Source organism: Electrona antarctica (assembly GCF_951216825.1).
Source record: "Electrona antarctica genome assembly, chromosome: 17".
Classification (NCBI taxonomy): Eukaryota; Metazoa; Chordata; class Actinopteri; order Myctophiformes; family Myctophidae; genus Electrona; species Electrona antarctica.
Window position 1 is genome coordinate 2645373 of NC_136798.1, and position 20089 is coordinate 2665461.

General features: G+C 42.8%; 1 protein-coding gene across 2 annotated transcripts in view; it reads left to right on the forward strand.

Moving 5' to 3' along the window:
• Nucleotides 1-847: 847 nt before the first annotated feature.
• Nucleotides 848-20089, forward strand: part of snx17 (sorting nexin 17) — a 61522-nt gene continuing 42280 nt past the window's right edge. For both annotated transcript variants that reach the window (XM_079525853.1, XM_079525854.1), the window contains exons 1-3: nucleotides 848-1803; nucleotides 10055-10129; nucleotides 16188-16305. In XM_079525853.1, coding sequence (XP_079381979.1) covers nucleotides 1744-1803; nucleotides 10055-10129; nucleotides 16188-16305 — 253 coding nt within the window. In that variant the 5' untranslated portion in view covers nucleotides 848-1743. The remainder of the gene's footprint in view (nucleotides 1804-10054; nucleotides 10130-16187; nucleotides 16306-20089) is intronic.

A 20089-nucleotide genomic window follows, 5' to 3' on the forward strand; every position in this document is an offset into this window, starting at 1 on the left:
ACTGTGGGTAATTTATTTGCCAAAGTCAGCTAAAGTCAGCATCGATGCTGACTTTGGCAAAGGGCACATAAAGGGGCGGGGCTGAGCCCTCACTGACTTACCGATTTCAAATGGGACATCCCTCAAGCCCTCGCAGACTTCACATGAACGCGCAGCTAAGTCAGTGAGGGCTCATTGAGTCAGCAAGGGAGCGGATTGGGATTGGGCCTAAGAAGTCAAGATATATACATCCAATGTGATTTGCAACATCACTTGAATACATTAAACATTGTTCTTGTCGATTTTCTAGATCTTATTGAAGCCTTGCACGGAAATAAAGAAATATTAAAGTTAATGTTTACCAACTTTAATAGGTAAAATCATGATTTTACCTCATGATTAACTACCATATAATCCGAGCACACGTTTTGTGTTTTACTGCTTGCTTGGTAGCCTTGGTTAATAAGCAAGTTATGGAATTATGATCATTATAGAAGTGTTTATACTGACTTTTTGATCTAAAATAAAATAAATGTTGACTGCTGCGCTTTTCTCTGACACTGTGACTGGGCGAAACCATAAAACAAGCTGACGTTATAGCGGGGGGGATTCCGACTCGCCATAGGATTCAAAGGAACATAAATGCATGCAAGAAAGAAGCAATATTTTAGTTAGATATTATCTTAGGTGGAACTCGCCATAATATAGTTTAAATAAAAACGTGTGAAGAAAATAGGCTGTTAATACAATTGTGAAAAGTACTAACCCCCCCTCGGATAAACATAACGGTTTGATCCCACCCAGGGATTGTTGCAATGCTTCTCCTCGGTGGGGCAGACAGTTACTTACATATTGAATACATTATTGCTTGGCTGCAGCCCAACCTTGCGTCGGTTACTTAAAATATTACATTCTCTGTTTGTTGTTGCTGTGCTGTTGTTCTACTATAGCCATATGCATTCGATTAAGAAGAAGAAGAAGAAGTTCTAGAGGAGCGACAACAACAAGAAGGAATATAAGCGCATACATATAAACCCAGCCCACGTTGGATTGTTTGTGTGACACTAGTACATTTGGGGGTTTGTTTTAGCATCGGCTGCCCCGGACGGACGGACGGTACGGTACGGTGTGTGCGACGCGACGCGGGGGTTTTGCACAAACTGCACCTTTTCTCATCCAGAAAGAAAGTTCCATTCCATGATCTGATCGAGCCGCGGCGAGTGTGAACGGATTCGGAATGAACTATTAACGGCATGTTGCATCGAAGAAGGAGGATTCGCCTAGCGTAAATGTCTGACTGTCCTCCTATCCTATGTCAATTATTATTATTATTTAGCCCCGAATCATTTCACACTAATATAGTACTGTGGGACGGGAATAAATCAATTTAGCATCAGCATTATGAAGGCAAGAATTACTTAACATTTTGCAACATGGCTGCTATACGGACGCGGTAGTGAGAAAAGTTTAGCACTGACTGACTGACGTGGGAAAAAAAAGTTTGATAGGAATGTTACTTGGTATATGAGACACTTTTTTGGTTTTTTTTTAAATAGAAGTCGTCGTTTGTTCTGCGAGTCGAACCTGGGCTGGTACAGACTCTCCTGATCGGACTTAAAACCAGCACATTGTGGATATATATACAGTGGTGGGACTGTACTATAGTCACCACCGACACTGACTGCAGCGAACTTTTGTGAGAATCAAAGCAAAAAAAATATTGACAAAAAGGGGACTTGCCTTCCAAACAAGTCTGACCCTACAATGCATTTTTCCATACCTGAAACGGAGGTTCGTTCGGGGGAAAATGGATCAACATATGTGGTGAGTGAGTGACACAAAGTACAAACATGTTATCTTTTAGTTTTAACGTCAGATGGAACCACACAACACACTACACAGCTGTGTTAATCTAAACTCAAACTAATCTAACCTGTCAAAGAAAGATAATATTCGAAGTTGTTGCTTGAAGTTGTATTTCATTTGTAATAATATGGTCATGGCTTTTAGGAACAAATGCAAACCTTATATAGAGTAAGAAAGGACAGCCTACCACCGTGTACATTCGAAATTGAATAAGCAATGCACATGATTACAATTTCATAAGGCAATTTTAAATGTAGGCTATGTCTTGCAATAATTATGCAATTTTACTACACTGCTTAACTGTTTCTTGTAACCACACAACTACAGGAAATAATTTTTCTATTTGTTTTTATTTTAAATGCAGGACATTATCTTTCGACAGTCAGTCTACCTATTTTTTGGCTTGAACTCAATGGTACAACAATGTCCCTTTTGTTATTGAGATTGAGTCAGCATCCCTGTGCAGGTCGGAGGTTTGCCACCAACCATGATATTCCAATGCTGATCCCCTTTAAAAGGATAAGAGACATCCCATTGGAAAGTGTGTTTGTCTTTCCAACTACCTGTTACTAACTGTTATGGTGCACTGCAACGTTTTATGGGCATGTCTGTTTGTCTGGTGACTCTGGTCACTCTGGTGCCAATGTTACTGCCTGGCTGCCTCTCTCTTTTGGTTTTGAAATGCCTGGTTACCCCATGCAAGGTTTGTAAACAAGAACAAGCTCTGTCTGTTGGCACGTTGGTGGAGTTTTCAGTGACTATTCATATTATAATGAAGCATGACATGGGCATTATTATAGACATTTCTCTTGACTTATTATGGACACACAAGTGTGAGCACACAACCACCATACTGGCAGAGACTTGTTTTTTAGAAAGATAAGTAGCCAGCGAACATGTCAAACTAAAGAATGCTGCTTTAGTGCTTTTTTTAATACATGCAAGACTGTGCAAGACACATGAGAACAGTGCTTGTGCCTTCCTTGTGGTCACTGGATGCCTGAAATTATGAGACACTTAACACTTAAATCCATGAGTACCTCAGGTGTATTGGCCCTTTACACCACAGGGAAGTGTGAAATCACGTTTTCCTGAAATTAATTTCATATTCCTGTGACAAAATGACCCTCTCCTGAAGTATGGTGCACTGGGGATGTGTGGTGGACTGTGTCTGTGGGTGTGTCTGAAAGACTGTTTCAAGTCAAATAAGGTAATGAGTAATCCTTTAGTAGGGGAAATTGCTATAATAAAAAACTCACTTTCTCTGGAGAAATCGATATGTTACGGACACTCACACTATACAGTTCTGTTTCCAATGAAGGGATTTCATTTAGCTGTGATACAGACGTGATGTAAGTCGGGTAGAATTCCAATATGCTTTTGTGATCATTCTCTAAGAAATGTACTAGTGCACCTTTTGCAGTTTGCGCCGCCACGCTACAGATGTGCAGTTTGCGCCGCCACGCTACAGATGTGCAGAGGAGCGCCATAGTTTGGGCTGTTTATTAATCACTTCCTCCTTGCATGACTGAAGCTGATGAAAATAGCAGATATGAAATAACTTCACACTGAGGCACAGACTCGCTTCACAGTCACACAGCAAGACTGTTTTATATCTATCCAATATCGATAACGCATACCAAAAAAAAGCCCAATACGGTATTGATTGAATACTTTATTAGTCAGAAATGTAAACGGTACAAACTAGAAAGTACAAGGATATCACAAAAAAGGCTGATTAGGTATGATGATTGATGTGTTTTGCATCCCTAATCAAAACATTGTGAATGTAGTCGTGTACGACTTAGCAAAGAAATGTGCAGGAAGCTGTTTATTTGAAAGGTCCACGCCTCTCCCAAAAACCTTTACTCTCGCTGTTGAAATCATAGAGTTATTTGAAATTCATTATTATTATTAAGAAACTTCCTTATCAGAGAGAGAGAGCCTTTCTGTTTGCTGTACAGTGACTGTCACTGTGACCTGTCTCTGTAACCAACCACACAGCAGGAAGGGACTTGGCTGAATCATAATGCTGAAGGATTGTCTGTGTACCTTGGCACCAAGAGACCACACACAATTTGCAGAGTTTGCAAAGGGTTTTTTAGACTAACAATGCTTGCGCTTTTTAATACGTCAGCATCCCTAAGTAAGCGCGAAAAAAACATGTTTGTTTATTATGTCGCGTCACCCTTCGCATTGGCTTGTCTACATATATCCTATGTTGCTGTTGATAATATGGCTTTTACAGTAGCCTGTGCGTTTACTATGTGAGTGAAGGTGGATAGATGGCGAGTTGTTTACCCTGGGTCGGGGAGCAGGTTGGGACTCGTTAAGACAGCTTGAAGGCTCATCAAATTATAATTTTTATTTGTTTTTAGACTAATGATAATTATGCCCCACTGCATATAATTATAGTTAGACAGCTGCCATTTTGCTCAGAATGTCTGACTGATGGTCTTCTCAAGGTGTGCACAAGGGCTCCTTTTGTTTGCTCTTGAATTATCCTAATGAGCTATCCTCGGTTGAACCTGAATTCGAATTGATGTCGTTAAAATGATGAGGGTGATAAAGTAAGACACAAATCACGGTAGTTATCTTGGCAATCATGATCTCCTTAACTTCAGCTGCTGAAATTATTCATGATACATTTTTGGCTCCACCATTATTTTATAGTTCCTATTTTTTCCATCCTGCCTGCATGTAGATCTTCTGCTCTTAGCCTTCAGTTTTTATCTACTTATTTACCAATGACTGCCCGTGTCTGCCTCTTTAGTCCTACTATGTACGGTACGAACCTCAACAAGGGACAGTTTTGTTTTGACGGATGACATGGCAATTGACTAATATTCATAGGGATTGAATTACAGACAGGAAAGAAGATTAACATGCTGACAGAGCTTCTGCCTTTTGACATTCAAACAGGAAGCTTCTCCAGCAAACTTCCCGTCATCTCATGCCAAAGTTCTGCTGTACAGACTACGAGAGCTTTGTGGAGGCATTTTTGTTTTCCCAAAACTACAATTGAATGATGATGATATCTGATATCTCATGTCCCGAATGTTTAGGTCTGTCACAAAGATGGAAAAAATGATATTATACAATATATCTGATTGACATTTATACCACTTACATGGTGTAAAAGATCGTTTTCTCCAGATTGGGTAAATTGCCGATCACAGATGGGCTAAGTGGCCGGTTATCGGAGCATCTCTACTCTCTAGTTGTCCATCCATCCATCCATCTTCAACCGCTTATCCGTAGTAGGGTGGCGGGGGCAACAGCTCCACCAGAGAGCTCCAGACTTCCCTCTCCAGAGCAACATTAGTGACTTCCTCCTGGGGGATTCCGAGACGTCCCAAGACCAGTGAGTCGATGTGTTTCCTCCAACTGCGCCTTGGTCTGCCCCGGGGTCTCCTCCCAGTGGGACGTGCGTCGAGGACCTCCCTAGAGAGACGCCCGAGAGGCATCCTAACCAGATGCCCGAACCACCTAAGATGGCTCCTTTCCAGGCGAAGGAGCTCAAACATTTTCGTTATTCAACATTTTCCCACACTTTCAAGATCTTTCAAAAATAACAGCTCGCAGCACAAAGTGAGCATGTACAACTTCTGCATTGTATGAACATATGCTTTTTTAACGCTACAATCTGGGACTTATATATATATATACCTTTTTTTTCCCCCGCCTCCAATGTATGGAACAGTATGTTTACAATATATTAAACTAGAACATCTTCAGTGTTTGGTCTCCCTACTCCCTACTCCCTACTCTTCCATGAGAAATGTAGACCCTGGAGTGCCGTGTCAAGTAGGACACACGCTGTGTCATGAATGGCAATAAATGTATCTGAAACAGACGTTTTGCACACTAGAAGCAGTGTGTTGGAGGTGGTGCTTTATGGACCGTTTCACACTAGAAGCAGTGTGTTGGAGGTGGTGCTTTATGGACCGTTTCACACTAGAAGCAGTGTGTTGGAGGTGATGCTTTATGGACCGTTTCACACTAGAAGCAGTGTGTTGGAGGTGGTGCTTTATGGACCGTTTCACACTAGAAGCAGTGTGTTGGAGGTGATGCTTTATGGACCGTTTCACACTAGAAGCAGTGTGTTGGAGGTGGTGCTTTATGGACCGTTTCACACTAGAAGCAGTGTGTTGGAGGTGATGCTTTATGGACCGTTTCACACTAGAAGCAGTGTGTTGGAGGTGGTGCTTTATGGACCGTTTCACACTAGAAGCAGTGTGTTGGAGGTGATGCTTTATGGACCGTTTCACACTAGAAGCAGTGTGTTGGAGGTGGTGCTTTATGGACCGTTTCACACTAGAAGCAGTGTGTTGGAGGTGGTGCTTTATGGACCGTTTCACACTAGAAGCAGTGTGTTGGAGGTGGTGCTTTATGGACCGTTTCACACTAGAAGCAGTGTGTTGGAGGTGATGCTTTATGGACCGTTTCACACTAGAAGCAGTGTGTTGGAGGTGGTGCTTTATGGACCGTTTCACACTAGAAGCAGTGTGTTGGAGGTGGTGCTTTATGGACCGTTTCACACTAGAAGCAGTGTGTTGGAGGTGGTGCTTTATGGACCGTTTCACACTAGAAGCAGTGTGTTGGAGGTGGTGCTTTATGGACCGTTTCACACTAGAAGCAGTGTGTTGGAGGTGGTGCTTTATGGACCGTTTCACACTAGAAGCAGTGTGTTGGAGGTGATGCTTTATGGACCGTTTCACACTGGAAGCAGTGTGTTGGAGGTGGTGCTTTATGGACCGTTTCACACTGGAAGCAGTGTGTTGGAGGTGGTGCTTTATGGACCGTTTCACACTGGAAGCAGTGTGTTGGAGGTGGTGCTTTATGGACCGTTTCACACTAGAAGCAGTGTGTTGGAGGTGGTGCTTTATGGACCGTTTCACACTAGAAGCAGTGTGTTGGAGGTGGTGCTTTATGGACCGTTTCACACTAGAAGCAGTGTGTTGGAGGTGGTGCTTTATGGACCGTTTCACACTAGAAGCAGTGTGTTGGAGGTGATGCTTTATGGACCGTTTCACACTAGAAGCAGTGTGTTGGAGGTGGTGCTTTATGGACCGTTTCACACTGGAAGCAGTGTGTTGGAGGTGATGCTTTATGGACCGTTTCACACTGGAAGCAGTGTGTTGGAGGTGGTGCTTTATGGACCGTTTCACACTAGAAGCAGTGTGTTGGAGGTGGTGCTTTATGGACCGTTTCACACTAGAAGCAGTGTGTTGGAGGTGGTGCTTTATGGACCGTTTCACACTAGAAGCAGTGTGTTGGAGGTGGTGCTTTATGGACCGTTTCACACTAGAAGCAGTGTGTTGGAGGTGGTGCTTTATGGACCGTTTCACACTAGAAGCAGTGTGTTGGAGGTGGTGCTTTATGGACCGTTTCACACTAGAAGCAGTGTGTTGGAGGTGGTGCTTTATGGACCACTAGAAGCAGTGTGTTGGAGGTGATGCTTTATGGACCGTTTCACACTAGAAGCAGTGTGTTGGAGGTGATGCTTTATGGACCGTTTCACACTAGAAGCAGTGTGTTGGAGGTGGTGCTTTATGGACCGTTTCACACTAGAAGCAGTGTGTTGGAGGTGGTGCTTTATGGACCGTTTCACACTAGAAGCAGTGTGTTGGAGGTGGTGCTTTATGGACCGTTTCACACTAGAAGCAGTGTGTTGGAGGTGGTGCTTTATGGACCGTTTCACACTGGAAGCAGTGTGTTGGAGGTGGTGCTTTATGGACCGTTTCACAGGTCAGGAAATGGGAGAGTTCAGTGGTTTAGTGTCAGACTGAGGCCGATTCTTAAAAAAAAAAAAAAAAAAAAAACGCCTTCTAAATTTTTGAAGTATTCTGAAAAACGTATATATAAATATTTATATAGCAGCATCAACATTTTTACATTTTTATTTTTGAGGCATGGGCAAAGCATTTCCGGGGGTCCCCAGCCAAAAACGTTGAGAATCCCTGCTGTATGGAACCCCAAGAGGGGTTCCCGTCCAGATTCGGCACAAACAAGGGACTAAATTCTTTTCGCTCCTATGCCACCAAAATGTGGAACGCCCTACCAACTGTCATTAAGACATGCGAATCCCTTGACTCCTTCAAAACCGCTCTCAAAGGGCACCTACGGATGGCTGCAATTCGAAACTGGCCCCCGTAAAATCTGAATCCCCCCCCCCGCCCCCCCCTTTTTTCCCCTCACTGTATATATTTCTTTTCCCTTTTTACCTCCTTTTTGATGAATTCCTGTTCTGTCTATAGAAGTGTCTATTTGTACGTCTCTAAATGTTTTGATGATTTGAACATGGTGGACCCTGTTGGAAACAAGTGTAATGCTTAATTGGGTCGTCCACTCACAGTTAACAGCCTTTGTATTGAGTTTGTGCTTGAAATGTACTGTAATTCTGCAAACTGTTAATAAATTCTTCAATCAATCAATCAATCAAAAGGTTAGAACACCAAAAGGGGTTCCCGCCCTGAGAATGGGTTAAAAAGCCATTGTTGTCTCAGAAAAACAAACCCTTTCAGCTTTACTATCTGTGATTGGTCTCCAAATGCAAACTGCAGTTGCGTATGGACCGTTTATTCCAAATGCTAGTGTGGAGGAGAAAGTAGTAAACCAATGATAGCTCTTGTGAAAATAAACAAGGGGGAGTCCAGGAGAAGAATACGACATTCTCTCTGAGATCCTCACTCTGTTTCCCTTTTAGAGGCAAATGCCTCTTAAAAGTAACTAAGTAAGTCAATACTTGGCTTCTTTGGTTCCTCTGCTGCTTAATGCTTAATTTATACTCCCTGGTACCAGATCTACTTGCTCACAGTCACAACGCGTCCCGTTGTGGCGCGTTGTTGTGAGCGTGACAGATCTGCTACTGTATTCTCAGTGTGGCGTCATTGTGCACCAAAGTATAATTCAGGCCTAATGATAATGAAGATGCAGTGAATATAATCAGTCCTGCAGTGAGTGAGAGTTGTTGGGTGGAACTTAGCAGATTGATTTTCTTCAATGGTGCACCGGGCGGCGTGCTCTGCTCTGGGAAATTAGAACTGAAACTCAGGGCTCTGGTCTTTTAATTTGATTTTGAGTTTCTCAATTCAATATCTATCTCCACTTTTGCTAGTAAATGAAAGCAGAAATGTGTCGTTACTCTGGAGAATGCTTTCAGAAGACGCTGGAGAATGTGTTCAAAGGCAGACGTAAAAAAACAATTGCTTGAGGGACATTAAGCACAACAGTAGTCTTTTCAACTGACATTTCTGTGTTCGTCCGTTACACCAGGGGTTCTCAACCCGTGGGTCGCGACCCCTCGGGGGGGTCGCCAAATTATTTTAGAGGGTCCCCAAATTATTTTCAAAAAAACAAAAACAAAAAGATTATTTTTTATTTTTTTTCACGATTTTTCAAAAATAGCAGACCTACAAGCTCGTAGCGCGCCACTCGGTGGCGCGCTATGAGCTTGTAGATCTGCTATTTTTAAATAGCAAAATTATAACAATGCTTAAAACACCAAAAGGGGTTCCCGCCCAAAATGGTTTAAGGTTATTGTAGCAGTCAATTTATATTGGGGGTCGGGAGGGGGCGGGGCGGGGGTCCCGAGACGTTGCCAAAGCATTTTCGGGGGTCCCCGGCCAAAAACGTTGAGAACCCCTGCGTTACACCGACGAGCTTTACAAAAATCGATCTATGCTTTTGATGTCTAGTCTAGCCCATTTAGACCTGAGCTCCATCTTCTAAAATCAGACAGTTTTCTGAAAAACCTCTGTTTCTATGTCAGTGGTTCTCAATATTACAGGTCAAGGACCCCCAGAATTTTATGTAATTGACCTGCCGACCCCCATCTGAAAACATGTTGTTCCCGGACCCCCCCCCCCCCCCCCCCCCCCCCCAAGATGCAAAGATTTGAGTTAAAAACGTTCGCTCTGAAAGAATATATATTCAAACATTTGGGCCACATTTTCACGATTTTTCAAAAAATAGCAGACCTACAAGCTCATAGCGCGGCACTCGGTGCCGCGCTACGAGCTTGTAGATCTGCTATTTTTCAACAGCTAAAGTACAACATAATGCTTAAAACACCAAAAGGGGTTCCCGCCCAAACTGGGCTAGGGCTTTTCACATGGTCTCATGTCAGCCAGAGAGAAGCTTTTCTCGTCACTTTTTAATGAGCTTCTCATCTTCCTTCCTTCCTTCCTTCCTTCCTTCCTCCCAGGCCTACAACATCCACGTCAACGGTGTCCTGCACTGCCGCGTTCGCTACAGCCAGCTCCTCGGTCTCCACGAACAGGTACGCCAAACTGTTGCCTCTCACAGTTTACAAACGCTTCCGTCATAGGCCTATCTCACAGCATTTCCCCGCCCCCTTTCCACACCCCCTTTTGTAGCTAGTGGTGTTATTTGTTTTGCGGCCCATAGGCTTCCATGTTAAAACTCAATGGTCGCCAAGGACTTATTTAACTTCTTTTTCATGATGTCCTGGAGCGCCAAGGACGTGTTTTTCGTGTTTATTAACATGGTAAAAAAATAATATATATATATATATATATATATATATATATATATATATATATATATATATAAAAAAAAATAAAAGATATATGGTGGCGGTCTGGGGCTTTTGGCGCCCCCTGGTGGCGGTGAATGAGTTAAAAGAGGTATTTTCACAAGTCACAAACTACCGTTTTGTAAAGGTAAGGTTTATTCTACTTATTAGAGTTGTTATACCATTGTGTTTTCTTCATATTATTATCGGTCTTTGACATTTTAACATTAGGAAATGTACTTAGATTCTCCAGAGAAAAAAAGTGTAAATGCCTAATGTTAAATGACACCACTATCTACCGGAAGTGGGCGTGGAAAGGGGGCTGTGAGATAGGCCTATTCAGTCTGGAGAACGGAAGGGATAAAGATAATGTGACGTCCTCCTTCCCACCTCTGTTTCCTCTTCGAACCAAACCCATTTAGGCCTGACGTCGACATTTAAAAAAAAATGTCTTCTAAATTCTGACAGTTTTCTGAAATACCTCCATGTTTCTGTAATCAGTGGTGCTCAATATTTCATGTCAAGGACCCCAAAGATTATATGTAATATGCCTCCACCCCCCCATCTGAAAATATTTTGTTCCAGGGACCTCCCGCAGAAGCAAAGATTTGAGTTAAAATGTAACAATATGTATTCAAAGATTTGAGGCACATATTCACGATATTTCAAAAATTGCAGACCTACAAGTTCGTAGCGTGGCACTCGGTGCCACGCTACGAGCTTGTAGATCTGCTATTCTTCAACAGCTAAAGTATAACATAATGCCGCCTGCCCAGATTGGGTTAACCCTCCCTACCCTAAGCAAGCATATATTGATTGTTGCTTAGCGTAAATGGAAAGTAAAACATTCAATGTAAAGGTGTTATAGGACTGACAAACGGATGACTGCTTCCTGTCTCGGTGTAGTTCCAGACTCGATCTTGACTCTTGTTCTTCTCCCGAGGTCAACCTAGTGCACGTATTACTCCAGAGGAGATTGGAGGAGGCTGACATGGAAGGAATGTTCTTGGGCCTTTTTCTGTTTTTCCTCAACTAGTGCACACAACAAAATCCTCCCTGTTAATTTTACTCCTCGAGTGTACAAATTGATTCCAAATGATCCATTTGGGTTCATTTGATACACCCTCGGACTTAAATTAACACTGAGGATTTTATTGTGCACCTGCTGAGCAAAGGGAATATTGGCTGCCGAGGTGGTGCTGGGGAGGAGTGGTGTTTTGCGGCTGGTATTTCTCATTCCCTGTCCTGGTGCCACCACATAGTAGAATGTGGCAACAAAGCATTAAACACGCAATTCTTAATTCTTAGGGAGGTTTCTTGGTGTTCGAGAGGTCACTTTCTTTTTGACTAAATACCTCGGACATGGTATTATAATGATAATATTGTAATGTGATGTAGGGATGCTCCGATCAGGTTTTTTGGGACCGATACCGATCACCGACTGTTTTTCTCATGATCGGCTGATACCGATATGTCCGATACTGATACTGATCTTGTGAAATGTTGCAAATTTGAATATTTCCAAAATGATTATATGTCAAAACCCATGTCAAAACTGTTCCTGTGTGTGGGGAGGAAGGGGAGAAAATGCAATGTTATATATAGTATAACATCTGATCGACATTTATACCACTTAAATGGTGTAAAAGATCAGTTTCTCCAGATAGGGTAAATGCCGATTACCGATCAAAGTGAATATCGGCCGATATGGCCGATCACCGATCACTGGCCGATTATCGGAGTATCTCTACTGTGATGCTATCCTTTTTTTCGGGAAACCTTTTTGTTTTAATTAGTGAAAATAGCAGATCTACAAACTCATTCGCACACTGAATAGTATACGACTTGAGTGATTACAACTCTTATGCCATATCACGATATTTATGATTTCCAAAATCCCAGACACGCTACTCTAGTCTCATATCACAATATCAATATAATATCGATTTATTTCCCAGCCCTTGGAGCGGCCATGAGTAAACACTGCACACTTGGGGAATTAAATGACAGTGTGGTTGAATTTATCAGCGTGTGACAGATCCTGGGGTCCCCTGATATGAAATGACAGATCCTGGAGTCCCCTGATATGAAATGACAGATCCTGGAGTCCCCTGATATGAAGTGACAGATCCTGGGGTCCCCTGATATGAAATGACAGATCCTGGGGTCCCCCCTGATATGAAATGCCAGTGGTGGTGACGAACGAGCACATGTTTGTGGAAATGCACAATCACCTGCAGTGGTTATTCATAAATGATGGAGGAAAAGGGCAAACTTTGATTAATGCCTTCAAGGCCGGACCATCCTGTCAGACATGCTGCCGTTGCTTGGCAACAAGGCGTGGAGAAGAGACAGCCGGATTAGAACACCAAATCCCATAGGGGTTTGTCATGGCATAGATATGCAGTCTAATGGCATGTATGTGGCCTGCACCAGCATGTCGGCTGATTGCACTATAGCTCTATAGCGCTCTGTTGGTATTGTTGGTTTTCAGACTTGACTGTTGTGCCTTCGCTGTTGCTCATAGTCAATAGTCATGAATGCAGATCGATCATGATTACTGTCATGCATAGTCACCCCCTTTAAAGGCCCACTCTGGGCACTGGAATATCCCTTATTGTGATTGTTAGAATTAGTTTTCAGGCAGTTACTTGAAAACACTTGAAATTAACTAGAAATGAGCATGTAATGAAATTATCTTTCAGAAATGTTCTCCCTGTAGAAACATGGAAACATGCTTACAAACCCCCAAAGTTTTGGCCTTTTTTATTTCTTTTTTTTACCACATACCTGTTTGCATCCTTGGTTCTGCAAAAGTGATGTAAAACAAGGACGAAGAAAATACTTTAAATGCCTTTTATATTTTTGTTTAAAAGCCATAGAAGAAAGTAAGTGCTGTGGCCGAGAGGAGCACTCGAGGGCAACGTGAGATCGCTGCCCTTTCTATTTGCGTGGACTCTATACTATGATGATGCATCTTTAACACACACAAGTGGCTGCGGCTACCAGGCTCATTAGTATGCGCGACTGATGCTCCCTTCCAGGCAGCACAGTGGAAATAGCAAAGGGCAGTATGTGGAGGTGAAGGATGTTCTCCCTGCCGCCTCCCGTGTGCACTGCAGTCAATCTTTTTACAGATGTGTTAGAGAGCCTGAATTTCCTCTACATGTAAAAGAAAATCACCCATCAGGCAACATGCCACAAGTTGTAAGCAAAAAAAAGGAATGTGAAATGATTAAGTTCTGTTGTAACTCTGTTAGCCTGCAGCAATGTTCCGAATTAAATGAAAACATTTTGGTTTCTGATTCTAGCTTAGCTTAACTTTAGCTGTTGGAAAAATAGCAGATCTACAAGCTCATAGTGCGGCACCGAGTGCAGCGCTACGAGCTTGTAGATCTGCTATTTTTTTTAAATCTTGAATGTGGCAAATCTTTGAATATATATTCTTTCACAGCAAACGTTTTTAACTCAATTATTTGCTTCTGGGGGGGGGGTCCCTGGAACTACATCTTTTCAGATGGGGGCGTCGGCGGCCAAATACAGATAATTCTGGGGGTCCTTGAAAAGGTTGAGCATCATTGTCATAGAAACAGGGGTTTTCAGAAAACTGTCAGGATTTAGAAGACATTTGTAAATTCGTCCTCAGGTCTAAATGGGTTCATTTGAAATCTAGACTGTTCGGTCTTATATAAATGGCAAAATTATTTTCAATGGGAATTAATGAGTCAAGGTAGGTCTGGATGACAGTGAACTCCTGAAATAACCCATTTTGGCCTGACGTCGACATTTAAAAAGAAATGTCTTCAAAATCCTGACAGTTTTCTGAAAAACCTTATGTTTCTGTATCTGTGGTGCTCAATATTTCATGTCAAGGACCCCAAAATGTATATGTAATTGCCCACCCCCACATCTGAAAATATGTTGTTCCAGGGACCTCCCCAGAAGCAAAGATTTGAGTTAAAAACGTTAACTCTGTAATAATATATCTTCAAAGATTTGAGGCACATTTTCACGATTTTTCAAAAAATAGCAGACACTCTGTATGAACTTGTAGATCTGCTATTTTTCAATAGCTAAAGTATAACATAATTCCTAAAACACCAAAAGGGGTTCCCGCCCAAAATGGGATAAGTAGACACTCATCATTCTAGATGTGTGTGTCTGTGTGTGTGTCTGTGTGCGTGTGTGTGCGTGTGTGTAGGGCATGGAAACTATTCACCAGCTATTTGCTGAAATGAGGCTTAAAATAACCCTGTGATTCATCTGAAATGGTATGAATGGGCCTCAAAGACTCTGAATCTGCTGCTGTTGAATTCAGGGAGGGGACCGTACGTACGTACAGGTTCTGCTGCTGTTGAATTCAGGGAGGGGACCGTACCGTACCGTACAGGTTCTGCTGCTGTTGAATTCAGGGAGGGACCGTACCTCACGTACAGGTTCTGCTGCTGTTGAATTCAGGGAGGGGACCGCACCGCACGTACAGGTTCTGCTGCTGTTGAATTCAGGGAGGGGACCGTACCGTACAGGTTCTGCTGCTGTTGAATTCAGGGAGGGGACCGTACCGCACGTACAGGTTCTGCTGCTGTTGAATTCAGGGAGGGGACCGTACCGCACGTACAGGTTCTGCTGCTGTTGAATTCAGGGAGGGGACCGTACCGCACGTACAGGTTCTGCTGCTGTTGAATTCAGGGAGGGGACCGTACCGCACCGTACAGGTTCTGCTGCTGTTGAATTCAGGGAGGGGACCGTACCGTACCGTACAGGTTCTGCTGCTGTTGAATTCAGGGAGGGGAGGGGACCGTACGTACAGGTTCTGCTGCTGTTGAATTCAGGGAGGGGACCGTACCGCACGTACAGGTTCTGCTGCTGTTGAATTCAGGGAGGGGACCATACCGTACCGTACCGTACCGTACAGGTTCTGCTGCTGTTGAATTCAGGGAGGGGACCGTACCGCACGTACAGGTTCTGCTGCTGTTGAATTCAGGGAGGGGACTGTACCGTACCGTACAGGTTCTGCTGCTGTTGAATTCAGGGAGGGGACTGTACCGTACCGTACAGGTTCTGCTGCTGTTGAATTCAGGGAGGGGACCGTACCGTACCATACAGGTTCTGCTGCTGTTGAATTCAGGGAGGGGACCGCACCGTAACGTACAGGTTCTGCTGCTGTTGAATTCAGGGAGGGGACCGCACCGTAACGTACAGGTTCTGCTGCTGTTGAATTCAGGGAGGGGACTGTACCGTACCGTACAGGTTCCGCTGCAGTTGATGTAATTTTGATCCAGTAAAATGTATTTCTAAAGTTGTTGGGTCTTTTTTTTTATTTGAGTCCTTCTGAGTTCATTGTTAAGCCATTTAGACCTGAGAACGAATCTACAAATGCCTTCTAAATTCTGACAGTTTTCTGAAAAACCCATGTTTCTATATGTCAGTGGTTCTCAAACATTTTCATGTCAAGTACCCTCAAAAATATATGTAATTGGTCGCCGATCCCCATCTGAAAATATGTTGTTCCAGTGACCCCCCCCCCCCCATAGCGCGGCACTCGGTGCCGCGCTATGAGCTTGTAGATCTGCTATTTTTCAAAATCTAAAGTATAACATAATGCTTAAAACACCAGAAGGGGTTCCCGTCCAAAATGGGTTAAAAGAACAATGCAGAACTAACGGCTTAATGCGCCACAAATTCACAGCTTAGCCACAGTACAATCCCCAGTGCTAAACTCTGAGTGTTAAGAATGTATGAATGTTTAACACTTAGGATTTAGCTGTGTAGTTTCACAATTATTTCCATTTGGTGCCAACAGATAAAAAAAGAGTATGGGAACAACGTGGTGCCATCCTTTCCCCCGAAGAAGATCTTCACGCTGACCCCCGCTGAAGTGGAACAGAGACGAGAACAGCTGGAGAAATACATGCAGGCTGGTGGGTTCTCCACGTCTAATATATACCTTCACAGATTGTTCCGTTTCTCATGTGTATATGAATGAATGAATGAATAAGAGAAATCTATGAAAATCTGGGAACTAAATCGTTACCAAGAAATTTCTTCACCAATGTGTTTCTAAAGGTGTCTAATAACATGTACTAAAAGTTTGAAATTCAACTCCCGTGGGAAATTGAGTTATTAGCATAATATGTGACCATACCCATAACATCCTATATAAGGCAAAAAAGTCCAAATTTCATCATTCTTTAAGTAGCATGTGACATATGAAACTAGGGGGTTTTCATGATTCTGAATCCATTCCAAGCATTAGTTTTGCACAAAAAACACTCCTTGGGAGGAAAACGGCCTCACAAACGTGATGAGGTCAGCACATTTGGTCATGTGGATATGGCCTAATTTAGCCCAAGGAGTGTTTTTTTGTGCAAAACTAATCACATATTATGCTAATAACTCAATTTCCCACGGGAGTTGAATTTCATGTTACATGTTATTAGACACCTTTAGAAACACATTGGTGAAGAAATTTCTTGGTAACGATTTAGTTCCCAGATTGGTCAAATACCTGATAAAATGCCCTTACTAATGGTAAACTTCATCATTTGCATTTATGTTATTACAAAGAGGTGGCACCGAAAAGGTCTAGGCTGAAGCCCAAGCTTATTTGGCCTAGCCTTTTTTAAGAAAAGAAACACAGTACAAAGGAAACAAAAGAAAAATAAAGCATTTCTTAGAACTTAGTCTTTACAGAGTGAGAGCTTTCAGATGGAGAACAGTAGGATAGAAGTTACAATGATCAGCCCATTTAAACTCAAGCCAAGAATGGAATATAGAACTTTGATCTTATGATAATAATAGTTGTGATAATTATGATATGATAATAATTATGATAATAATCTTATGTTAATGTTTAATGATGATAATTATGATAATAATCCTATGATGTTAATACCCTTCTTTTAAATAGCTTTAAATATATGCTGGTATTCACTGGGTGAATCAAAGTTTCTGATGTTTTAAAATGATTCCCCAAGTTCCTAATAACTCATTATTATCATTATTTAACTACATAGACAAATGTTTTACTCTGCATCTTCATGCCATATCCAGAATTAAAGGTATATACCTTGCTATGCCAGCAATTCCTCTGGTATTTGACTTGGCTTGGTGTGTCGGTTCTGGCAAGCATAAAACTGCTCTCTGAGTCCAGACCACATGAAAGTTCTACATGTCTGACTCAGATCTAAAGCACAAAGCATAGTACTGTAGCATGCTTCTGGGCCAAGACGGTCCTGGGTAAAGTATGCTGACGCACCTGGAATTACCGACTTAGACAATCTTGCCACTAAGTCTTTTCACTCACTTCCTGGTTATGATTATAAACGTTATGCGTTTGCATTCTCTAAAAATATTTCTTTGCCAAATGAAAACTTGAATGTGATTTTAAAATACCGGTAAGTCATATTCCTCATTTCATAGTAAACTAATGTTAACAAACTTTTGCCAGTAATTCGTAAAAAAAAGTTTAACCTTAGGTTGGCCATGATATAAGTGAAAATATTGTTGATCATCATCTATATATCATCTATTTCTTCTGTGATTGAGGAACTCGAATGAGCGATTCCATTCACACTCATTGATTTTTTTAAAAAGGTCTCAAAATCACACTTTTAGCAAATAAACAAGGAAGATTCGGACAGTTTTTCCAGAATCTGAAACATGGCGTACAACGAGACGAGAGTGAATGCTATCACTAGAACCACAGGACCAACATAAATATCTCTGCTGTCGGGAGGAAACCTCATAACTCCAAAATGTTCATTTTTCAGGAAATGAAAAATATAACATTTTCAGGAAATTAAGAAAACCTTATATTTTTTTTAAACGAAAAATATTGTCAATTACTTCCATGAGAGGTGGTGGAGTTAGTTGCTTTAGCAGACATTTTGAGGGGCCAATGGAGTTGAGAGGTTTTGTCCAAAGCACTTTTTACTACTTTCCATTGGTTCAATATTTTCAAAACAACACAATAATAATAACACTGATTTATGCCAAAAAAATCGAAAAGCTCAAAATGGAGTTATGAGGTTTCCTCTCGACAGCAACGAATGATAAAATGTCAATATTTGGACTCGTGGAAAATGTTCCAACGTGGCTTTTTAAAGCCTCTCGCCTGACATTTGACAAACGGGTCAAGGGTCAAGGGTCAAGGGTCAAGGGTGAACTTTGGCCAAACATTCACTGTGACCGAAGGAGAGTTGGCTGCATTTACCATGTTTTGTTTTAATCCACACCAACTCTGGCAGTGAATGCAGAACAAGGGAGCTTTGTTTAGTTGGGTGTATTTGCTCGTAGTCTGGGAGGCATGGACACACACACACACACACACACACACACACACACACACACACACACACACACACACACACAGCCAAGTGTGTTCTTGGCTGGATATTTGCTTGGTTGCATCATTGGTTATGGAAAATTAACCACTATGACAATCTCATTTGGACTGGGCCCGTTGCGAAGCTGTGTTAGCCGTTTTTAAAGGTCTTGTGATCAATGTTGGCATTGACCTATTGGCATAAATGCTTTATAGACCTAAGCTAACAGCATTTTGTGGAAGGGTTGGAGCTCAAAATGTACGTACAGTTTTACTAGCAAGCATTTGTGGCTGTAGTTAATCATGTAATGTATTCATTCATATAATGACTGAACTATAATTCACTATAAAAATGAGCACTGGCACCTCAATGGAAGCTGAAGTATTAATTAAACTGACTTCATCAACTGGATTGTGTCATTCGTCAAGTGTGGCGACTACTGTTGATCGAAGCTGAGCCAAATTCTTCCTAGAAATGTCCAAATCATTGAGACCACCACCAGGCCAGATGACCAGTTAATATCAGTATATCTGTTTTTGAGGGGGCGCTAGCCCCCCCAACATCTGGCTTCCAGAAAAAAAACAGGACCCCCGCTTGTGACGTCATGTGGCAGCCAAGTCTATGGACTTTTAATTAATGCAGAAGGGCGTTCCAACCGCACCTCTAGCCTATAGCAGGCCAGTCTGGTGGATCTCAGAGGCAGCCTCTAGCCTATGGCAGGCCAGTCTGGTGCGTCTCAGAGGCCTCTAGCCTATAGCAGGCCAGTCTGGTGCGTCTCAGAGGCCTCTAGCCTATAGCAGGCCAGTCTGGTGCATCTCAGAGGCCTCTAGCCTATGGCAGGCCAGTCTGGTGCGTCTCAGAGGCCTCTAGCCTATAGCAGGCCAGTCTGGTGCGTCTCAGAGGCCTCTAGCCTATGGCAGGCCAGTCTGGTGCGTCTCAGAGGCCTCTAGCCTATAGCAGGCCAGTCTGGTGCATCTCAGAGGCCTCTAGCCTATGGCAGGCCAGTCTGGTGCGTCTCAGAGGCCTCTAGCCTATAGCAGGCCAGTCTGGTGCGTCTCAGAGGCCTCTAGCCTATAGCAGGCCATGTCTGGTGCATCTCAGAGGCCTCTAGCCTATGGCAAGCCAGTCTGGTGCATCTCAGAGGCCTCTAGCCTATAGCAGGCCAGTCTGGTGCGTCTCAGAGGCCTCTAGCCTATAGCAGGCCAGTCTGGTGCGTCTCAGAGGCCTCTAGCCTATAGCAGGCCAGTCTGGTGCGTCTCAGAGGCCTCTAGCCTATGGCAGGCCAGTCTGGTGCGTCTCAGAGGCCTCTAGCCTATAGCAGGCCAGTCTGGTGCGTCTCAGAGGCCTCTAGCCTATAGCAGGCCAGTCTGGTGCGTCT